General features: G+C 46.6%; 1 protein-coding gene across 1 annotated transcript; it reads right to left on the bottom strand.

The window, feature by feature from the left end:
• Positions 1–14,536: 14,536 nt before the first annotated feature.
• On the bottom strand, positions 14,537–21,763 carry LOC309507429 (sperm-associated antigen 6-like). The gene is made up of 11 exons (XM_082181604.1): positions 21,650–21,763; positions 21,298–21,393; positions 20,780–20,946; positions 19,479–19,662; positions 19,180–19,385; positions 17,733–17,906; positions 17,261–17,413; positions 16,476–16,667; positions 16,225–16,341; positions 15,968–16,113; positions 14,537–15,825 (listed from the first exon to the last, which is right to left on the bottom strand). Exons 1-11 carry the CDS (start codon positions 21,672–21,674, stop codon positions 15,777–15,779), a joined length of 1,509 nt encoding a protein of 502 aa, XP_082037730.1. The 5' UTR covers positions 21,675–21,763; the 3' UTR covers positions 14,537–15,776.
• Between the last annotated feature and the right edge of the window lie 1,195 nt (positions 21,764–22,958).

The raw sequence follows: 22,958 nt of genomic DNA, 5'->3' as shown, positions 1-22,958 counted from the left end.
AGATGTACGGCATCTCTTCTGGGGAGCCTCCATTTTATCTATCTATCCAAATCTATCTATCTATGTATCTATCTATATGAATCTATCTATGTATCTATATATATATATATATATATATATAATCTATCTATGTATCTAGATATAATCTATCTATGTATTTATATATGTATCTATAATCTATCTATATATGTATCTATCTATTAATCTAGCTTGCTATATATATTTATATCTATGGATCTATTAATGTGTCACTATATGTATACTCTGTCTGTCTCTAGCCTATCAGTCAATGTGTTGTGTAAATTTAAATGTAAGCCTAAATAGCCTATAACTAATCAAATCGCACTATGTCACTATATCACCAAAAATCCGCTATCTCAAAATCAAACTCCTCTCACAAAAACCCACGAGGTCAATATGCGTTGATTTCACTTTTATACAGATGCGCGATTGTGTGGTCTGTTCCCGACCCTGTCAATCAAACGCTGATTCGGCGGACCACACCTGACGAAACACTTAGTGAAACACTTCGAGGCTTCGTTTGGCCATAGTCACGTGACATGGGTGTTTTGAATCACGCTTCGGATCAGTGTTTCGAAACATCTGCGCTTCGGGATCTCGCAAAGCTTCGGAACGACTGTTTCGCGTCAGCCATCCCTAGCCATAAGCCTTCTGATCTGCCAAGTGGTGCGTGAGTGTGTGCCGTCAGCCTGTCATCCTCTTCATACGAAGATCATATCCACTCTGGAAGTCTCATCTCGCCGTGCCTGCAAAAGATACATTGATTATTCACTCACGAATTACACTCAAGAATTCTTCACCTCTGAACTCTGATACTCACCGAATACTGCACGTTGATTCATCTTGATACTCTGCTGTTGTAAATAAACACTACATCACTACTTACCTTGTTGTCCGTCTGCTTCTGTAACAGTTAGCCCGGACCAAAAAGAGACAGCGACAGCATGAGTGCTCCAGTGGCCAGTTGCATAAACTGTTAAGACTAGTCTTACAAGTTAGTCATCCAATTTTATTCTTTAAAACTGTTAATAACTTTTTAAAGTCAGTCACATAAAAACGTAGATTGGTCTAATTTGACACCGAACAGTAAGACTAATTACCCCAAACTAACTTCTAGTTGATCATACTAGTTCTTAAGACACAGTCTTAACATAATGGCTATGTTTATGCAACTGGCCCCAGATCCCTTTCAAGAGCTGGTGGATTCGCTGAAGAGGGTATTAACATTATCTCCTACCATCACGCCTCCTTCAACCATCACGCCTCCCGCACCACCAGCACCATCACCATCGAGCACTTCTTCGACCACCGCATCTTCCAGTCCCATGGCCCGACCAGCGTCCTACTCTGGCGGGGCGGAGGAGTGCAACGGATTTTTGCTTCAATGCTCTCTCATATTCACCATGCAGCCCACTTTATATCCAACCGACCAGTCAAAAATAGCATTCATAACATCTCTACTCACCAGTCCAGCTCTCCAATGGGCCGAAACGATCTGGAAGCAAGCTGGCCCAGCCATTAGTTCCATACAAGCCTTCGTTTCCCACTTCAAAGAAGTATTCGGCCGAACGGATGGAGAGATATCAGCCGGTGAGCAACTCTATCATTTGTCTCAAGGAATCATTTGTCTGCTGGTTCTGGAGGGAGCCAATGTGGATATCATACTGGGGCGTCCGTGGCTGTAGGTAATGGAGAAGCACTCGGATAGCAGCGAGAGAGTGTTGTTGGCCCTGGGATGTCCAGTGCCCAGTGAGGTATGAATGGTGTGGATGAGATCTACCCGTTGTGTCCTAGGGATGAACTGACGATCAGGTGGACAGCCCGGCGGAGGTCGAGGATCAGGAGTGGCGACGGCTGGAGGAGCAGACCATTCGATGGGATTGATGATGATATTTTCAGGTATAATGTTGGTGGTTGTCTCGGGAGTCTCTGGAGAATCATGTAATCTGGACAAAGCATCGGCACGGACATTCTTAGGACCAGGACGGTAGGTAATGGAGAAATGGAATCTCGAGAAGAATAATGACCATCTGGCCTGACGGGGACAAAGTCGTTTAGCATCACGGAGGTACTGGAGATTTTTATGGTCAGTGATGACTTGGAATGGGTGGATGGCACCCTCCAGCCAATGTCGCCACTCCTCCAGGGCGAGCTTGATGGCCAGGAGTTCACGATTGCCGATGTCGTAATTCCTCTCCGCCGGGCTGAGCTTCCGAGAGAAGTAGGCACATGGATGGAGTAATTCAGGTGTCCCATGAAGTTGAGAAAGGACGGCTCCAACTCCGGAGGTAGAGGCGTCCACCTCCACGACGAAAGGAAGCTCAGGATCTGGATGCGTCAGGAGAGGTGCTTGTGTGAAGGCAGACTTGAGGGATTGGAAGGCTGCGGCTGCTTCAGGAGTCCAGAGGAGACTTTTGGGTTTACCTTTGAGCAAGTTGGTGAGTGGAGTGGTGATGATGCTGTAACCTCGTATGAAACGTCTGTAAAAGTTGGCAAAACCAAGAAATCTCTGGAGTTCTTTGATCGTGGTGGGTTCTGGCCAGGTAGTTACAGCAGTGACCTTCCTCTCATCCATGCGGACCCCCTGACGGTCAATGAGGTAGCCTAAAAACTGGACTGATGGGAGATGAAAAGAACACTTCTCGGCCTTCAGGAAGAGATGATGAGCTCTGAGTGTGTGGAGGACCTCCGCAACGTGATGACGATGTTCGACTTCACTCCGGGAATAGATGAGGATGTCATCAATATAGACGACCACGAAGCGATGCAGGAACTCCCGGAGGACCTCATGAATGAAATTCTGAAACACGGAAGGGGCGTTGACCAGACCATAGGGCATAACCAGATATTCATAGTGGCCAGTAGGGGTCACAAAAGCGGTTTTCCATTCATCCCCTTCTCGTATTCTCACCAGGTTGTAAGCGCTGCGGAGGTCCAACTTCGTGAAGATGGTAGCTGAACGGAGTTGTTCGAGGGCCGCAGGGACGAGAGGAAGGGGATATTTGAATTTGACAGTACCTTGGTTTAGGGTCCGGTAATCAATGCATGGCCGCAGCCCTCCATCCTTTTTGGCCACAAAAAAGAAGCTGGATGCTGCGGGAGATGTAGAATGCCGAATGTACCCTTGATCGAGAGCTTCCTGAATATACTCCTCAATGGCCTTGGTCTCTGGAAGTGACAATGGGTAGATCTTACCTCTGGGCAAAGGAGCATCTGGAATCAGGTCAATGGCGCAGTCCCATGGCCGATGAGGTGGTAGCTGGGAAGCTCTCTTGGGGCAGAAGATGTCAAGAGATGAAATTTCCTGCTGACCCGGAGTCGATGAGAGCGTGAACTGAAACAGAGAATGTTTGGGTGGTTAACTGGACACAAGAAGTGAGTGGATGCATCTTTTCTTCATCAATATGGAATACACTCACCGATGTTCGTATGGGACGAATTGGGCAGTTCAACCGAACATGCCCACTGGCTCCACAATACATGCAAAGACCCCGGGTCAGCCTCCTCTGTCGCTCAGCAGCGGTAAGTTTACCAGACTCTATTATCATGGGCTCTGGTTCTGGAGGGCTGGCGGTTTCAGATGGGCGGAGGAGTGCAGTAGAGTTAGAATGGGACTGATAAGATTGTATACGGTCTGAGCACCTGATGGATTGTTGAATGAAATTTTCGAGCCCCATATTATCGTCCAATGCAGCCAGCTGCAGACGGAGTTGAGGTGTGAGACCAAGCCGGTAGGTGGTCAGTAAGGACCGCTCGTTCCATCCACTGGCTGCAGCTAGAGTGCGAAAGCGAAGGGCATATTCATGAGTAGACATCTTTCCTTGAGACAAATGATAGAGTTGCTCACCGGCTGATATCTCTCCATCCGTTCGGCCGAATACTTCTTTGAAGTGGGAAACGAAGGCTTGTATGGAACTAATGGCTGGGCCAGCTTGCTTCCAGATCGTTTCGGCCCATTGGAGAGCTGGACCGGTGAGTAGAGATGTTATGAATGCTATTTTTGACTGGTCGGTTGGATATAAAGTGGGCTGCATGGTGAATATGAGAGAGCATTGAAGCAAAAATCCGTTGCACTCCTCCGCCCCGCCAGAGCAGGACGCTGGTCGGGCCATGGGACTGGAAGGTGCGGTGGTCGAAGAAGTGCTCGATGGTGATGGTGCTGGTGGTGCGGGAGGCGTGAAGGTTGAAGGAGGCGTGATGGTAGGAGATAATGTTAATACCCTCTTCAGCGAATCCACCAGCTCTTGAAAGGGATCTGGAGCACTCATGCTGTCGCTGTCTCTTTTAGGTCCGGGCTAAACGTTACGGAAACAGACGGACAACAAGGTAAGTAGTGATGTAGTGTTTATTTACAACAGCAGAGTATCAAGATGAATCAACGTGCAGTATTCGGTGAGTGTCAGAGTTCAGAGGTGAAGAATTCTTGAGTGTAATTCGTGAGTGAATAATCAATGTATCTTTTGCAGGCACGGCGAGATGAGACTTCCAGAGTGGATATGATCTTCGTATGAAAAGGATGACAGGCTGACGGCACACACTCACGCACCACTTGGCAGATCAGAAGGCTTACGGCTCGCACACCACTCGAGATGAGATCTGGGCAGACTGGGACAGACTGGAAACGGCGTAGAGAACTGGTAAGTAAACACAGGTAAGTTTAGTTAGTGAAACTCGCAGAGAGAAGCACTATGAGTCGAGCCCGGACAATGAGAGGTGCGTGGTGTGTGCTTATGAAGCAGTGGTGATTGATGGGGTGCAGGTGTGTCTTGTCAGAACTCAGGTGACTGTGATCGCTGGGTGATTGTGGTGGAAGAACCTGGCCAATCCGTGACAGGTACATTCGGCATTCTACATCTCCCGCAGCATCCAGCTTCTTTTTTGTGGCCAAAAAGGATGGAGGGCTGTGGCCATGCATTGATTACCGGACCCTAAACCAAGGTACTGTCAAATTCAAATATCCCCTTCCTCTCGTCCCTGCGGCCCTCGAACAACTCCGTTCAGCTACCATCTTCACGAAGTTGGACCTCCGCAGCGCTTACAACCTGGTGAGAATACGAGAAGGGGATGAATGGAAAACCGCTTTTGTGACCCCTACTGGCCACTATGAATATCTGGTTATGCCCTATGGTCTGGTCAACGCCCCTTCCGTGTTTCAGAATTTCATTCATGAGGTCCTCCGGGAGTTCCTGCATCGCTTCGTGGTCGTGTATATTGATGACATCCTCATCTATTCCCGGAGTGAAGTCGAACATCGTCATCACGTTGCGGAGGTCCTCCACACACTCAGAGCTCATCTCTTCCTGAAGGCTGAGAAGTGTTCTTTTCATCTCCCATCAGTCCAGTTTTTAGGCTACCTCATTGACCCTCAGGGGGTCCGCATGGATGAGAGGAAGGTCACTGCTGTAACTACCTGGCCAGAACCCACCACGATCAAAGAACTCCAGAGATTTCTTGGTTTTGCCAACTTTTACAGACGTTTCATACGAGGTTACAGCATCATCACCACTCCACTCACCAACTTGCTCAAAGGTAAACCCAAAAGTCTCCTCTGGACTCCTGAAGCAGCCGCAGCCTTCCAATCCCTCAAGTCTGCCTTCACACAAGCACCTCTCCTGACGCATCCAGATCCTGAGCTTCCTTTCGTCGTGGAGGTGGACGCCTCTACCTCCAGAGTTGGAGCCGTCCTTTCTCAACTTCATGGGACACCTGAATTACTCCATCCATGTGCCTACTTCTCTCGGAAGCTCAGCCCGGCGGAGAGGAATTACGACATCGGCAATCTTGAACTCCTGGCCATCAAGCTCGCCCTGGAGGAGTGGCGACATTGGCTGGAGGGTGCCATCCACCCATTTCAAGTCATCACTGACCATAAAAATCTCCAGTACCTCCGTGATGCTAAACGACTTTGTCCCCGTCAGGCCAGATGGTCATTATTCTTCTCGAGATTCCATTTCTCCATTACCTACCGTCCTGGTCCTAAGAATGTCCGTGCCAATGCTTTGTCCAGATTACATGATTCTCCAGAGACTCCCGAGACAACCACCAACATTATACCTGAAAATATCATCATCAATCCCATCGAATGGTCTGCTCCTCCAGCCGTCGCCACTCCTGATCCTCGACCTCCGCCGGGCTGTCCACCTGATTGTCAGTTCATCCCTAGGACACAACGGGTAGATCTCATCCACACCATTCATACCTCACTGGGCACTGGACATCCCGGGGCCAACAACACTCTCTCGCTGCTATCCGAGTGCTTCTGGTGGCCGGGTATGGCAAGGGATGTGAAAAGGTATGTACAAGGCTGTAAGGAGTGTGCAATGTCCAAAAGTCCCCGACATCTACCGGCAGGAACGCTCCATCCCTTGCCAATTCCTAACCGCCCCTGGTCACACCTAGGAGTTGACTTCATGACCGATTTACCTTCATCGGATGGGAACACCTGCATCTTCGTCATAGTAGATCGATTCTCTAAGTTCTGCAGACGATTACCACTAAGAGGTCTTCCCACTGCCCTGGAAACCGCCGAACTTCTCTTCAATCATGTCTTTCGCTATTATGGGATCCCAGAAAACATTGTATCGGACAGGGGACCCCAATTCATTTCCCGAGTATGGAAATCGTTTTTCAAGCTCCTAGGTGTGACAGTCAGCCTCTCCTCTGGCTATCACCCTCAGACCAACGGCCAGACGGAGAGGAAGATCCAGGAAGTGGGGCGGTTTCTCAGGACCTTCTGCAACGGCCACCAGAACTCCTGGAACCAGTTTCTGGGCTGGGCGGAGTATGCCCAAAATTCACTGTGGCAACCCACGACAGGCCTCACACCATTCCAGTGTGTTCTCGGATTCCAATCTCCTCTATTTCCCTGAGATGGTGAACAATCTGAGGTCCCCGCAGTGGATTACTGGTTCCGGGAGAGCGATAGAGTCTGGGACGAAGCTCACCATCATCTGCAGAGGGCAGTTCGCAGATCCAAGACAGTCGCTGACCGGAGGAGGATTTCGGGTCCAGTCTACGTTCCAGGAGATAAGGTTTGGCTCTCCACTCGTGATATTCGTCTGCGACTGCCCTCCAAAAAACTTAGTCCCAGGTTTGTTGGCCCCTTTACCATCCTGGAACAGGTCAATCCCGTCACATACAAACTCCAGCTTCCACCACAATATAGAATTCATCCCACATTTCACGTCTCACTACTCAAACCCTTTCACGAACCTCTTGTTCCCTCCACAGAACCTGGCCACGAAGAGGAACCTCCTCCCCCCTTGATGCTGGAAGAAGGGTCCATCTACTCCGTTCGTGAAATCCTGCAGTCCCGACGTCGTGGTGGTCAGTTGGAATATCTCGTCGATTGGAGAGGAGAGATCATGGATCCCAAGAGTCGACATCCTAGATCCCACGCTCATGGAAGAGTTCCATTCCAGCCATCCTCAGTACCCTGGACCTCGTGGACGAGGAAGACCACCACGGCCATGGTCTCCGGCGCCGTGGTGGTCTTCCTCGTCCACGAGGTCCAGGGTACTGAGGATGGCTGGAATGGAACTCTTCCATGAGCGTGGGATCTAGGATGTCGACTCTTGGGATCCATGATCTCTCCTCTGGTCCGTATCCTTCCCAATCGACGAGATATTCCAACTGACCACCACGACGTCGGGACTGCAGGATTTCACGAACGGAGTAGATGGACCCTTCTTCCAGCATCAAGGGGGGAGGAGGTTCCTCTACGTGGCCAGGTTCTGTGGAGGGAACAAGAGGTTCGTGAAAGGGTTTGAGTAGTGAGACGTGAAATGTGGGATGAATTCTATATTGTGGTGGAAGCTGGAGTTTGTATGTGACGGGATTGACCTGTTCCAGGATGGTAAAGGGGCCAACAAACCTGGGACTAAGTTTTTTGGAGGGCAGTCGCAGACGAATATCACGAGTGGAGAACCAAACCTTATCTCCTGGAACGTAGACTGGACCCGAAATCCTCCTCCGGTCAGCGACTGTCTTGGATCTGCGAACTGACCTCTGCAGATGATGGTGAGCTTCGTCCCAGACTCTCTCGCTCTCCCGGAACCAGTAATCCACTGCGGGGACCTCAGATTGTTCACCATCTCAGGGAAATAGAGGAGGTTGGAATCCGAGAACACACTGGAATGGTGTGAGGCCTGTCGTGGGTTGCCGCAGTGAATTTTGGGCATACTCCGCCCAGCCCAGAAACTGGTTCCAGGAGTTCTGGTGGCCATTGCAGAAGGTCCTGAGAAACCGCCCCACTTCCTGGATCTTCCTCTCCGTCTGGCCGTTGGTCTGAGGGTGATAGCCAGAGGAGAGGCTGACTGTCACACCTAGGAGTTTAAAAAACGATTTCCATACTCGGGAAATGAATTGGGGTCCCCTGTCCGATACAATGTCTTCTGGGATCCCATAATAGCGAAAGACATGATTGAAGAGAAGTTCGGCGGTTTCCAGGGCAGTGGGAAGACCTCTTAGTGGTAATAGTCTGCAGAACTTAGAGAATCGATCTACTATGACGAAGATGCAGGTGTTCCCATCCGATGAAGGTAAATCGGTCATGAAGTCAACTCCTAGGTGTGACCAGGGGCGGTTAGGAATTGGCAAGGGATGGAGCTTTCCTGCAGGTAGATGTCGGGGACTTTTGGACATTGCACACTCCTTACAGCCTTGTACATACCTTTTCACATCCCTTGCCATACCCGGCCACCAGAAGCGCTCGGATAGCAGCGAGAGAGTGTTGTTGGCCCCGGGATGTCCAGTGCCCAGTGAGGTATGAATGGTGTGGATGAGATCTACCCGTTGTGTCCTAGGGATGAACTGACGATCAGGTGGACAGCCCGGCGGAGGTCGAGGATCGGGAGTGGCGACGGCTGGAGGAGCAGACCATTCGATGGGATTGATGATGATATTTTCAGGTATAATGTTGGTGGTTGTCTCGGGAGTCTCTGGAGAATCATGTAATATGGACAAAGCATCGGCACGGACATTCTTAGGACCAGGACGGTAGGTAATGGAGAAATGGAATCTCGAGAAGAATAATGACCATCTGGCCTGACGGGGACAAAGTCGTTTAGCATCACGGAGGTACTGGAGATTTTTATGGTCAGTGATGACTTGGAATGGGTGGATGGCACCCTCCAGCCAATGTCGCCACTCCTCCAGGGCGAGCTTGATGGCCAGGAGTTCACGATTGCCGATGTCGTAATTCCTCTCCGCCGGGCTGAGCTTCCGAGAGAAGTAGGCACATGGATGGAGTAATTCAGGTGTCCCATGAAGTTGAGAAAGGACGGCTCCAACTCCGGAGGTAGAGGCGTCCACCTCCACGACGAAAGGAAGCTCAGGATCTGGATGCGTCAGGAGAGGTGCTTGTGTGAAGGCAGACTAGAGGGATTGGAAGGCTGCGGCTGCTTCAGGAGTCCAGAGGAGACTTTTGGGTTTACCTTTGAGCAAGTTGGTGAGTGGAGTGGTGATGATGCTGTAACCTCGTATGAAACGTCTGTAAAAGTTGGCAAAACCAAGAAATCTCTGGAGTTCTTTGATCGTGGTGGGTTCTGGCCAGGTAGTTACAGCAGTGACCTTCCTCTCATCCATGCGGACCCCCTGAGGGTCAATGAGGTAGCCTAAAAACTGGACTGATGGGAGATGAAAAGAACACTTCTCGGCCTTCAGTAAGAGATGATGAGCTCTGAGTGTGTGGAGGACCTCCGCAACGTGATGACGATGTTCGACTTCACTCCGGGAATAGATGAGGATGTCATCAATATAGACGACCACGAAGCGATGCAGGAACTCCCGGAGGACCTCATGAATGAAATTCTGAAACACGGAAGGGGCGTTGACCAGACCATAGGGCATAACCAGATATTCATAGTGGCCAGTAGGGGTCACAAAAGCGGTTTTCCATTCATCCCCTTCTCGTATTCTCACCAGGTTGTAAGCGCTGCGGAGGTCCAACTTCGTGAAGATGGTAGCTGAACGGAGTTGTTCGAGGGCCGCAGGGACGAGAGGAAGAGGATATTTGAATTTGACAGTACCTTGGTTTAGGGTCCGGTAATCAATGCATGGCCGCAGCCCTCCATCCTTTTTGGCCACAAAAAAGAAGCTGGATGCTGCGGGAGATGTAGAATGCCGAATGTACCTGTCACGGATTGGCCAGGTTCTTCCACCACAATCACCCAGCGATCACAGTCACCTGAGTTCTGACAAGACACACCTGCACCCCATCAATCACCACTGCTTCATAAGCACACACCACGCACCTCTCATTGTCCGGGCTCGACTCATAGTGCTTCTCTCTGCGAGTTTCACTAACTAAACTTACCTGTGTTTACTTACCAGTTCTCTACGCCGTTTCCAGTCTGTCCCAGTCTGCCCAGATCTCATCTCGAGTGGTGTGTGAGCCGTAAGCCTTCTGATCTGCCAAGTGGTGTGTGAGTGTGTGCCGTCAGCCTGTCATCCTTTTCATACGAAGATCATATCCACTCTGGAAGTCTCATCTCGCCGTGCCTGCAAAAGATACATTGATTATTCACTCACGAATTACACTCAAGAATTCTTCACCTCTGAACTCTGATACTCACCGAATACTGCACGTTGATTCATCTTGATACTCTGCTGTTGTAAATAAACACTACATCACTACTTACCTTGTTGTCCGTCTGCTTCCGTAACAGTTAGCCCGGACCAAAAAGAGACAGCGACAGCATGAGTGCTCCAGATCCCTTTCAAGAGCTGGTGGATTCGCTGAAGAGGGTATTAACATTATCTCCTACCATCACGCCTCCTTCAACCATCACGCCTCCCGCACCACCAGCACCATCACCATCGAGCACTTCTTCGACCACCGCACCTTCCAGTCCCATGGCCCGACCAGCGTCCTACTCTGGCGGGGCGGAGGAGTGCAACGGATTTTTGCTTCAATGCTCTCTCATATTCACCATGCAGCCCACTTTATATCCAACCGACCAGTCAAAAATAGCATTCATAACATCTCTACTCACCGGTCCAGCTCTCCAATGGGCCGAAACGATCTGGAAGCAAGCTGGCCCAGCCATTAGTTCCATACAAGCCTTCGTTTCCCACTTCAAAGAAGTATTCGGCCGAACGGATGGAGAGATATCAGCCGGTGAGCAACTCTATCATTTGTCTCAAGGAAAGATGTTTACTCATGAATATGCCCTTCGCTTTCGCACTCTAGCTGCAGCCAGTGGATGGAACGAGCGGTCCTTACTGACCACCTACCGGCTTGGTCTCACACCTCAACTCCGTCTGCAGCTGGCTGCATTGGACGATAATATGGGGCTCGAAAATTTCATTCAACAATCCATCAGGTGCTCAGACCGTATACAATCTTATCAGTCCCATTCTAACTCTACTGCACTCCTCCGCCCATCTGAAACCGCCAGCCCTCCAGAACCAGAGCCCATGATAATAGAGTCTGGTAAACTTACCGCTGCTGAGCGACAGAGGAGGCTGACCCGGGGTCTTTGCATGTATTGTGGAGCCAGTGGGCATGTTCGGTTGAACTGCCCAATTCGTCCCATACGAACATCGGTGAGTGTATTCCATATTGATGAAGAAAAGATGCATCCACTCACTTCTTGTGTCCAGTTAACCACCCAAACATTCTCTGTTTCAGTTCACGCTCTCATCGACTCCGGGTCAGCAGGAAATTTCATCTCTTGACATCTTCTGCCCCAAGAGAGCTTCCCAGCTACCACCTCATCGGCCATGGGACTGCGCCATTGACCTGATTCCAGATGCTCCTTTGCCCAGAGGTAAGATCTACCCATTGTCACTTCCAGAGACCAAGGCCATTGAGGAGTATATTCAGGAAGCTCTCGATCAAGGGTACATTCGGCATTCTACATCTCCCGCAGCATCCAGCTTCTTTTTTGTGGCCAAAAAGGATGGAGGGCTGCGGCCATGCATTGATTACCGGACCCTAAACCAAGGTACTGTCAAATTCAAATATCCCCTTCCTCTCGTCCCTGCGGCCCTCGAACAACTCCGTTCAGCTACCATCTTCACGAAGTTGGACCTCCGCAGCGCTTACAACCTGGTGAGAATACGAGAAGGGGATGAATGGAAAACCGCTTTTGTGACCCCTACTGGCCACTATGAATATCTGGTTATGCCCTATGGTCTGGTCAACGCCCCTTCCGTGTTTCAGAATTTCATTCATGAGGTCCTCCGGGAGTTCCTGCATCGCTTCGTGGTCGTCTATATTGATGACATCCTCATCTATTCCCGGAGTGAAGTCGAACATCGTCATCACGTTGCGGAGGTCCTCCACACACTCAGAGCTCATCATCTCTTCCTGAAGGCCGAGAAGTGTTCTTTTCATCTCCCATCAGTCCAGTTTTTAGGCTACCTCATTGACCGTCAGGGGGTCCGCATGGATGAGAGGAAGGTCACTGCTGTAACTACCTGGCCAGAACCCACCACGATCAAAGAACTCCAGAGATTTCTTGGTTTTGCCAACTTTTACAGACGTTTCATACGACGTTACAGCATCATCACCACTCCACTCACCAACTTGCTCAAAGGTAAACCCAAAAGTCTCCTCTGGACTCCTGAAGCAGCCGCAGCCTTCCAATCCCTCAAGTCTGCCTTCACACAAGCACCTCTCCTGACGCATCCAGATCCTGAGCTTCCTTTCGTCGTGGAGGTGGACGCCTCTACCTCCGGAGTTGGAGCCGTCCTTTCTCAACTTCATGGGACACCTGAATTACTCCATCCATGTGCCTACTTCTCTCGGAAGCTCAGCCCGGCGGAGAGGAATTACGACATCGGCAATCGTGAACTCCTGGCCATCAAGCTCGCCCTGGAGGAGTGGCGACATTGGCTGGAGGGTGCCATCCACCCATTCCAAGTCATCACTGACCATAAAAATCTCCAGTACCTCCGTGATGCTAAACGACTTTGTCCCCGTCAGGCCAGATGGTCATTATTCTTCTCGAGATTCCATTTCTCCATTACCTACCGTCCTGGTCCTAAGAATGTCCGTGCCGATGCTTTGTCCAGATTACATGATTCTCCAGAGACTCCCGAGACAACCACCAACATTATACCTGAAAATATCATCATCAATCCCATCGAATGGTCTGCTCCTCCAGCCGTTGCCACTCCTGATCCTCGACCTCCCCCGGGCTGTCCACCTGATCGTCAGTTCATCCCTAGGAAACAACGGGTAGATCTCATCCACACCATTCATACCTCACTGGGCACTGGACATCCCGGGGCCAACAACACTCTCTCGCTGCTATCCGAGCGCTTCTGGTGCCCGGGTATGGCAAGGGATGTGAAAAGGTATGTACAAGGCTGTAAGGAGTGTGCAATGTCCAAAAGTCCCCGACATCTACCTGCAGGAAAGCTCCATCCCTTGCCAATTCCTAACCGCCCCTGGTCACACCTAGGAGTTGACTTCATGACCGATTTACCTTCATCGGATGGGAACACCTGCATCTTCGTCATAGTAGATCGATTCTCTAAGTTCTGCAGACTATTACCACTAAGAGGTCTTCCCACTGCCCTGGAAACCGCCGAACTTCTCTTCAATCATGTCTTTCGCCATTATGGGATCCCAGAAGACATTGTATCGGACAGGGGACCCCAATTCATTTCCCGAGTATGGAAATCGTTTTTCAAGCTCCTAGGTGTGACAGTCAGACCAACGGCCAGACGGAGAGGAAGATCCAGGAAGTGGGGCGGTTTCTCAGGACCTTCTGCAACGGCCACCAGAACTCCTGGAACCAGTTTCTGGGCTGGGCGGAGTATGCCCAAAATTCACTGCGGCAACCCACGACAGGCCTCACACCATTCCAGTGTGTTCTCGGATTCCAACCTCCTCTATTTCCCTGAGATGGTGAACAATCTGAGGTCCCCGCAGTGGATTACTGGTTCCGGGAGAGCGAGAGAGTCTGGGACGAAGCTCACCATCATCTGCAGAGGGCAGTTCGCAGATCCAAGACAGTCGCTGACTGGAGGAGGATTTCGGGTCCAGTCTATGTTCCAGGAGATAAGGTTTGGCTCTCCACTCGCGATATTCGTCTGCGACTGCCCTCCAAAAAACTTAGTCCCAGGTTTGTTGGCCCCTTTACCATCCTGGAACAGGTCAATCCCGTCACATACAAACTCCAGCTTCCACCACAATATAGAATTCATCCCACATTTCACGTCTCACTACTCAAACCCTTTCACAAACCTCTTGTTCCCTCCACAGAACCTGGCCACGAAGAGGAACCTCCTCCCCCCTTGATGCTGGAAGAAGGGTCCATCTACTCCGTTCGTGAAATCCTGCAGTCCCGACGTCGTGGTGGTCAGTTGGAATATCTCGTCGATTGGAGAGGAGAGATCATGGATCCCAAGAGTCGACATCCTAGAACCCACGCTCATGGAAGAGTTCCATTCCAGCCATCCTCAGTACCCTGGACCTCGTGGACGAGGAAGACCACCACGGCGCCGGAGACCTCGGCCCTCAGGAGCGGGGCCTGGGGAGGGGGGTAGTGTCACGGATTGGTCTCCGGCGCCGTGGTGGTCTTCCTCGTCCACGAGGTCCAGGGTACTGAGGATGGCTGGAATGGAACTCTTCCATGAGCGTGGGATCTAGGATGTCGACTCTTGGGATCCATGATCTCTCCTCTGGTCCGTATCCTTCCCAATCGACGAGATATTCCAACTGACCACCACGACGTCGGGACTGCAGGATTTCACGAACGGAGTAGATGGACCCTTCTTCCAGCATCAAGGGGGGAGGAGGTTCCTCTTCGTGGCCAGGTTCTGTGGAGGGAACAAGAGGTTCGTGAAAGGGTTTGAGTAGTGAGACGTGAAATGTGGGATGAATTCTATATTGTGGTGGAAGCTGGAGTTTGTATGTGACGGGATTGACCTGTTCCAGGATGGTAAAGGGGCCAACAAACCTGGGACTAAGTTTTTTGGAGGGCAGTCGCAGACGAATATCGCGAGTGGAGAGCCAAACCTTATCTCCTGGAACGTAGACTGGACCCGAAATCCTCCTCCGGTCAGCGACTGTCTTGGATCTGCGAACTGCCCTCTGCAGATGATGGTGAGCTTCGTCCCAGACTCTCTCGCTCTCCCGGAACCAGTAATCCACTGCGGGGACCTCAGATTGTTCACCATCTCAGGGAAATAGAGGAGGTTGGAATCCGAGAACACACTGGAATGGTGTGAGGCCTGTCGTGGGTTGCCGCAGTGAATTTTGGGCATACTCCGCCCAGCCCAGAAACTGGTTCCAGGAGTTCTGGTGGCCGTTGCAGAAGGTCCTGAGAAACCGCCCCACTTCCTGGATCTTCCTCTCCGTCTGGCCGTTGGTCTGACTGTCACACCTAGGAGCTTGAAAAACGATTTCCATACTCGGGAAATGAATTGGGGTCCCCTGCCCGATACAATGTCTTCTGGGATCCCATAATAGCGAAAGACATGATTGAAGAGAAGTTCGGCGGTTTCCAGGGCAGTGGGAAGACCTCTTAGTGGTAATAGTCTGCAGAACTTAGAGAATCGATCTACTATGACGAAGATGCAGGCGTTCCCATCCGATGAAGGTAAATCGGTCATGAAGTCAACTCCTAGGTGTGACCAGGGGCGGTTAGGAATTGGCAAGGGATGGAGCTTTCCTGCAGGTAGATGTCAGGGACTTTTGGACATTGCACACTCCTTACAGCCTAGATGTGATCATCGCCACTTTTCACTTTTTATTTTTCACAAGTTCACTTTTTAAAAAGTAAAACATCCATAGTGTTTCAGTCAAGAAGGTCCAGCAAGGTCTCAGAGTAACCAGGGGAATAATATCTGTGAAAGAAAGGAAGATCAGTGGAACACCAAAAACCATACAGAATATTCAATCTAAGGGTTTACAGCATTATAAAAGCATGTTTAGTGTAAAAACATTTTATCATGGTGCTGTTTATTATTCGCATAAATATTCATGAACCTGACAATCTCCTCAGGGTAGCAGCTGTTGATTGCATTGATATATTCCTGAATTGCAGAACCAGGTTCTGCTTTGATCTCCTGCACTTTCTTCAGACCACCGCTGGTAACAAGCAAGCGCCTTGCTTTACTGTCATGAGGAAGAACCTTTAAGATGGGGAGGAAATCGAAAAGCTCCTTAAACAGTTCTCAATGTCATTAACAAATGCAGCTTTCAGAAAATGTGTTAATGAAAACAGTAAGTTCCCGCTACGCTACCTTACTGAACTGGCAGATGACATGTTCAAGAATGTTGCTGGGAGCTTCATAGAGAAGAGGCTCCAGTGCTGGTAGATAAGTGCACTTTTGAAGGATGCTCTCCAATGCCGTCTTGGCCTTTTTTGAGTATGTGAACAAAGCAAAGAAGAGGCAAGAGTTACTAAAAAATTAATGATATTGGTAAAAAAATAAAAAAAAATAAAAAAAAATCACAAAAGTTCCTCCACAGTTACTAATGGACCATTGGTCACCTTGACCTGCAGGTCTTCAGAACTTTCAGTGTCCAAATAGAGTTTTAGGAGTTTAGGGAACATGTTGGCCACAGCAACAGCTTGTGCATGTTCGGGTGTGTGTCGGCCAATCTGGCCAAACGCCCAAGCTGTGGCTGCTTTGAGGTGGTCGTCTTGCTCCTCTTCCAGACAGATAGACAACTGTGGCACTCCCTACAGGAGTGGAGAATCAAATGTGATCATAATCAGTATTATGAGAGAAATCCACTAATGTTCAAAAGTTTATGATCGGTACGATTTTTTTATAATTTTGAAAGAAGTCTCTTATGTTCACCAAGCATTTATTTGATCAAAAATACAGTGAAACATTAATATTGTGAAATATTAGTGCAATTTAAAATAACGGATTTCTATTTTAATATATTTTAAAATGTAATTTATTCATGTGATGGCAAAGCTGTATTTTCAGCATCATTACTGCAGTTTTCAGTGCCACATGATCATTCAGAAATCATTCTAATATGCTAATTTGCTGCTCAAGAAACAATTCTTCTTATTATGACAGTCACATGTTTGTGGAAACCATGAATTATTATTTGATGAATAGAAGATTCAAAAGAACAGCATCTACTTGAAATATATATTTTTGTAACAATGTAAAAGTCTTAACGGTCCCCTTTGATAAAAGTATTAATTTCTTTTTTCTTTTTCTTTTTTTAAATCTTACTGACCCCAAACTTTTGAACAGTATATGTAGTCAAATTTAAGTTTTACATTTAATCTTAAGGAAGGATGTTATAACTGACTTTAGATTCAATAACAGCCATGGCTAAGATATCGGAGTGTGCAGCCACATAGCCCAGCATCATGATCCCAGGCAGGCGAACATTCCCTTTGGCGTCCCCGAGGTAGTCAATCACAGCTGCTACGCCCTCCATATTCACTATTATCTGAGACAGCTGAGTAGGAAACAAACAATGCACACAAGCAAACACACAAGTCAGTGTGACATAATGATAAATAATAAATAAAAGCAAAACCGTTTTGGGCAGGTGAAAAAAAAGTGGTGATGCAATGACTATGTGGTGACCAATTGTCTGTTTCCTGTGTTGCACTGGTGATAAATAACAGACCCACATTCTCCAAGGTTTACAGACTAGCTGCCTCACACCATATTATTTAAACAGGGGGTGTCAAAGAGCTGACAAAGTAGAGATTCCAAAGTTACCCAAGCATCTTGAAATCATTTAGTGGGTATGTTATTTATGTGGTACGTACTTCTGGGGTGTGTTTTGTGATTTCCCGAATAAGAGTGGCGACATTCTTCCGAACAAATTCATCAGGGTCCTTTAGGCAAACCAGCGCAGCGGGGAATATCTCGGCCTCCACCACCATCTCGGCTACGTCCACGGAATGCTTGGCGATTTGACTGAGAGCTGAAAAAACCTGCCTCTGTAAAGAGTAAAAATGTAGTCTACTGTCAAATTAAATCATTAGGGCTTTTCACACTGTGCTTAACCCTGGGGTTGGCGTTGTTCTAAACCCCAGTTTTAACACCAGGTAGAGGAAAGTTACCCACTTGCAATTAGAAGCGGGGTTAACACTGCTTTTTAGGGATATAAAACCCTGCTCTGGAGCCGGGATAGCACCAGTTTAACCCTGCATTGCGGTGCCCAAGCATGTAAAGTGTTAAATTGTGATTGAATGTTTATGGCTAGATAGTTAGCAACAGACAACCAATGAATCAGATGCATCATATTCACAAGCTTTTGATGATCATATAAACAGTGCATGTTGTAAACAGTAGTTTCAGCATTTGAGGGGAAAATGGAGTTATTGTTGGTGTATAAACTGGAATTAAGAAGAGTTATATTGAATTGATAGTCGGCAATGTATAATATGAGGTAGCACAACGCTAGTTATGTAAACAGGTTGTGTACCGACTCATCCAATCAATGTCACTGACACCACAAATGTGCAATTAAGAACATTTACATATGGTTTAGGAATGTAAAGTGTGAACCATCAGTTTATAAATGCCCAGGATTAATTGTTAACCCCGGCTAAAACATGAGTAGTGTGATATGCGAAACAAGATAAGGATTCTAGGATTCTGTTTTTCCTGGGTTAAGAATTACCCAGGGTTAACTATTTCAAGTGTAAAAAGCCCTATTGAGTCTGCATGTCATTGATTTCAATATCTGTACACTCTTAAAAAAATAAAGAACCTTTATTGGCATTAATGGTTCCATGAGGAACCTTTAACATCCATAGAACCTTTCAATTAGACAAAAGGTTCTGTATAGTGGAAAAAGGTTCTTTAGATTATTAAAATATTCTCTGGTCACACTTTAGATTAGGGTCTAATTCTCACTATTAACTAACTATTAACTATGACTTTTGCTTTTGCTTCAGTAAACTCCTAATTACTGCTTATTAATAGTTATAGGTAGTTGCTAAATTTAGGTTTTGGGTGATATTAAGTGATGTAGAATATGGTCATGCAGAACAAGGCATTAGTATGTGCTTTATAAGTACTAAAACACAGCCAATATTCAAGTAATATGCATGCTAATAAGGATCTTAACTAAAGTGTTACTTGTTCTTCACAATAAGATGGTTATTTTAAAAAGATACTTTGAGGAACCCCAAATAGTTATTCTATGGCATTGCTGCGAAACCCCCCTTTCAGAACCTTTATTTTTAAGAGTGTAGACTGTGTCACCTTTAATTTGGCATCTGGGTTTAGGCTCATCTGTGCTAGGTGGGCGATTGCCCCTGTGTCCACCACGGTTTGAGCCAGCTCTGGGGAGTGCTTGGCTATGTCGCTCAAAGCGGAAGCAGCAACCCTCTTCAGGGCAATTTCAGGCTCTTGGATGCATAACACAAGCAGAGGCACCACTCCGGCATCAACCACTGCCTGAGACAGCTCTGCACACAAGGAGTGAAGATGAACAAAAAAAGGAACATTGACAAATTGTAAGAAATAAATATAAAAGCAAACCCTTTTGGAAGCTAACTCACGTGCATTGTGCATGGCAATGTAGCCTATTGCCCACGCCGCATCCTCTTTGACCCCAGGGTCAAACTCCTCCAAGGAGACCACAAGAGCGTCCAGTGCTCCACAGTCCACCACGGCCTGGGCCAGCTTAGGGGAGTGCTTAGCAACAGCCCGAAGAACGAATGCAGCTGCTTTCTTATAGAATCGCTGTGTCATTCATATCCCAGTAATCCAGAGGGAAAGGACAAAGCAATTGAACAATAAATACACTAGAATGTTCATGAATCACCAGCAAAACTGCCTTTAAAGGGATAGTTCACCCAAAAATGAAAATTCTGTCATAATTTACTCTCCCTGAAGTTGATCCAAACCTGTTAGAGTTTTTTTGTTCTGCTGAAAACAAAGAAGATATTTTGAAGAATATCGAAAACCAAACAGTTGATGGGCTCCATTGACTTTCATATTATGGGGAAAAAAATACTATGGAAGTCAATGGTGCCTCACAACTGTTTGGTTACAAACATTCTTCAAAATATATTCTGAATGTTCTGATCCAATCTGACTTCTGACCTGAAATCCTGCTTGAATCATAATCATACACTGTTCGTTCGTAGGCCAGAGGAGAACTACATTAATAATTTTTTTACAACAAAAATGAACCATCACTGAACTGACTTCAGCTGGACTATGACACTATTTTCTTCTAGATCTGCTGTACAGCCGAAACAAACTTTGTTGCATTATTTTCCTGTTATCACTGTAAAGCTGCTTTGAAAAAATCTCTATTGTAAAAAGCACTATATAAATAAAGGGGACTTGACTTGACTTTGTGTTCAGCAGAAGAAAGACATTTATACAGGTTTGGAACAACTTGAGGGTGAGTTTTCATTTCTTGGGTGAACTATCCCTTTAACAAACAGTAAGTCCATATATCACATTCTATACGATTCAATTAGATCAAAAATAACTTTGGTGGAGTGTATACTATACTCCTAATGAAGCCTCTCTGACAGTGTAACAGTAGTCTAACAGAAAGTTTTGGAGTAAAAGCTTTGGGTCACCACTTTTTAGTTGTTGTTTTTTTTGCTGGGTTATTATTTGCTTTGCCTTTATGCTTATCACAACACATTTAAAAGCAAGTATTAAATGAGAATAGCGCAAAAATATATTAATTAAACTGGAAATTGCAAAAACATGGTTTGCCTGGCTGACATTGCCAAGTTTTTGCATTGTGCAAAAGCAAATTGAATCATGAAAGTCTGACGCCTTAAGGCAAACCTATTTATTTCAATGAAAGCTGAACGGCTCAACTAATGAAACTCACGTTTTGTTCAGCCATGGAGTGCACAAGCTGAGGAAGAATGTCTCCCTTTACTACAGCCTCAGCCAGGTCTTCGTTATAGTTGGCAAGCCTTCCGAGAGCCAGGGCTGCTGTCTGCTGAATAGTTGGGACTGCATCCAAAAGGAGAGGCCTCAAAAAGGACATTACACCTAAGCCAGAGAGAGTGAGCACATTTGTGCAGGGGAGAAAACAGGAGTGAAAAGACACTTAAGAGCAGATGAGGGGAGGATATACTTTCAAAGGTTCAAATCATATAATAAAATATATCTATAAAATGATGAGCTACTGTATGCGTTCCTTATTAGTAAGATATTTCCCCCCCCCCCCCCCCCCCCCCCCCCTTGAGCTCAATGTCTTTGAGCTCACTTGTAATTAGTATTACCCAGGAAAATCATATTTTATCAGTTGAAAAATTATTTCCATTATAAGCAGATAAGTTACCATACCATTCTTCAAGAAAACATTGTTTTTTTCACAAAATAAATATTTCAGACACTCACCAGCATTTTGAAGTGTTTCAGTATTGTTTGGTCTTGATGCAAGATCTGCTACAGTTTGCACAAATTGTGTTCTTGCCTTCTGGTACTGCTCAAACACTGCATAATAATAATAATAATTCATATTATTATAATAATCTTGTTTTACAACTTTGGGTTTGCTGATAGAGCAAATTACTGACAGTAGTTTAAGTTAAACATAGACCGGCATAATAAGACGAGTCAGTGCCAAAAATTATGTCAACAAACTGCGAAAGTAAGAAAAGTAAGAAACCCCAGTGGTTTTAATGATCTGAGTGAGTTTATCATTGCATTAACATTTTTAATCATCATTCAACGGATCTGACTTCCTCACCTTGTAAAACCTGCCGTTGACTCATTGTTTTATCAGTAAGTTATCCTAAATCGGAGTAAAAACGACAAAAAGCTGCGTGGATGCGACAAACTGTGCGTTTAAACTTCGGAAACAAAGTTTGTTGTGACTTTGAGAGCAGGCGTGCAACTGTTGTCTTGGCAACAAACCGGAAATGATGGGCATCTCGTTCGTTCGGTGAGCTTGCTGTCAATGTTCTTCTAATGTTTCGAGCTGACATCTTTTCAAATCAGGATAAGTGCCGAATTCAGGTGATGTCCAGATGTAATAGCAGGTTAATTAATCTGTAATTAGTTTGGGGTATTAAACAGGATTCAAGAACGGTGTCAAATCGGGACAGAGCAGCTGCGAGGGCGAACAGCTGCCCTCACATTTGTGCACGGGATAAGTATTAGGTGCTACCTGGTGACCTCTAGTAATTTGTAATAATCGCGGAGATTGTCTGTGATCTTAATCCCGTGCGAATCGGCCATGTCTGTAATTTGTAAAGTAAAAATTCCCCCGCAAATGACCTACCATATTTCGCCGAACACCGAGGTCCTGTGATAATATTAGTCCCGTGCGAATCGGCATCTCTGTGATTTGGCGAGTCGTTTATAATTTTGTCAATGTTTTTTTTTTTTTCTGTCCGCTTTTTTATCCATCTTTCGCGAAGAATGGAGATTGCGTTGGAGTGTTTTGATAGTATTTGGGTGCGGGGTCATGGCTAGCCCAGGGGCGTGTCTAGAGCATTTTCAGTGGGGGGTCCATGCTGGGGCACTGCCTCCAAACGGGGTGGCCGCCAGTGACCAAAAAAATAAAAGAGCTAAATTCTAAGTATATTACGTAAATCCTATTGATTTTATTATTTTTTTAACTTGAATAAAGTTACTTGTAAACAAATGTAGTAGGCTAATAAAGCACATTTTGATTAATTTAGTTTTTTGTCATCCCTGTATATATCCATTAAGTTAAATTTGAGAGCCAGTGTTTATTATTTTTTGTGTTTTCATAAAACTAACAAGTTTATCAAATAAATTTTTTTTTTAATAATGAGCAATTTTAAAATCCCAGAAGCAGAAACGATGTCAATTATTTTCTTTTAATAAGTAGTTTGACCATTACAATATACAGTAGTTTTATTCACAATCTCTTTCAAATAATAATAAATTAATAAATAAAAAATTCCCCCCACTGTAATAATTCAAATGGTTTGGTCAAAACATCATAGTGTTTCATTCACATTTCTTTCAGATTAAATTACAAAAAAGCTGAGTAACACAGAGTTAAAGTTTTAGCACTGTAACAGTTC

This window comes from Leuciscus leuciscus (genome assembly GCF_965113295.1).
Source record: "Leuciscus leuciscus genome assembly, chromosome: 10".
Lineage (NCBI taxonomy): Eukaryota > Metazoa > Chordata > Actinopteri > Cypriniformes > Leuciscidae > Leuciscus > Leuciscus leuciscus.
The sequence above is the reverse complement of the archived record's forward strand: the minus strand, read 5'-3'. Positions and strand labels throughout refer to the sequence as shown.

Coding starts and splice junctions, on each gene's coding strand:
- LOC309507429 (XM_082181604.1), bottom strand. CDS start 21,674: ATGAGTCAACGGCAGGTTTTACAAG. Junction 17,414..17,732: donor TCACAAAACACACCCCAGAA/GTACGTACCACA, acceptor TTTCCTACTCAG/CTGTCTCAGATAATAGTGAA. Junction 16,668..17,260: donor TGGCTGTTATTGAATCTAAA/GTCAGTTATAAC, acceptor CCACTCCTGTAG/GGAGTGCCACAGTTGTCTAT.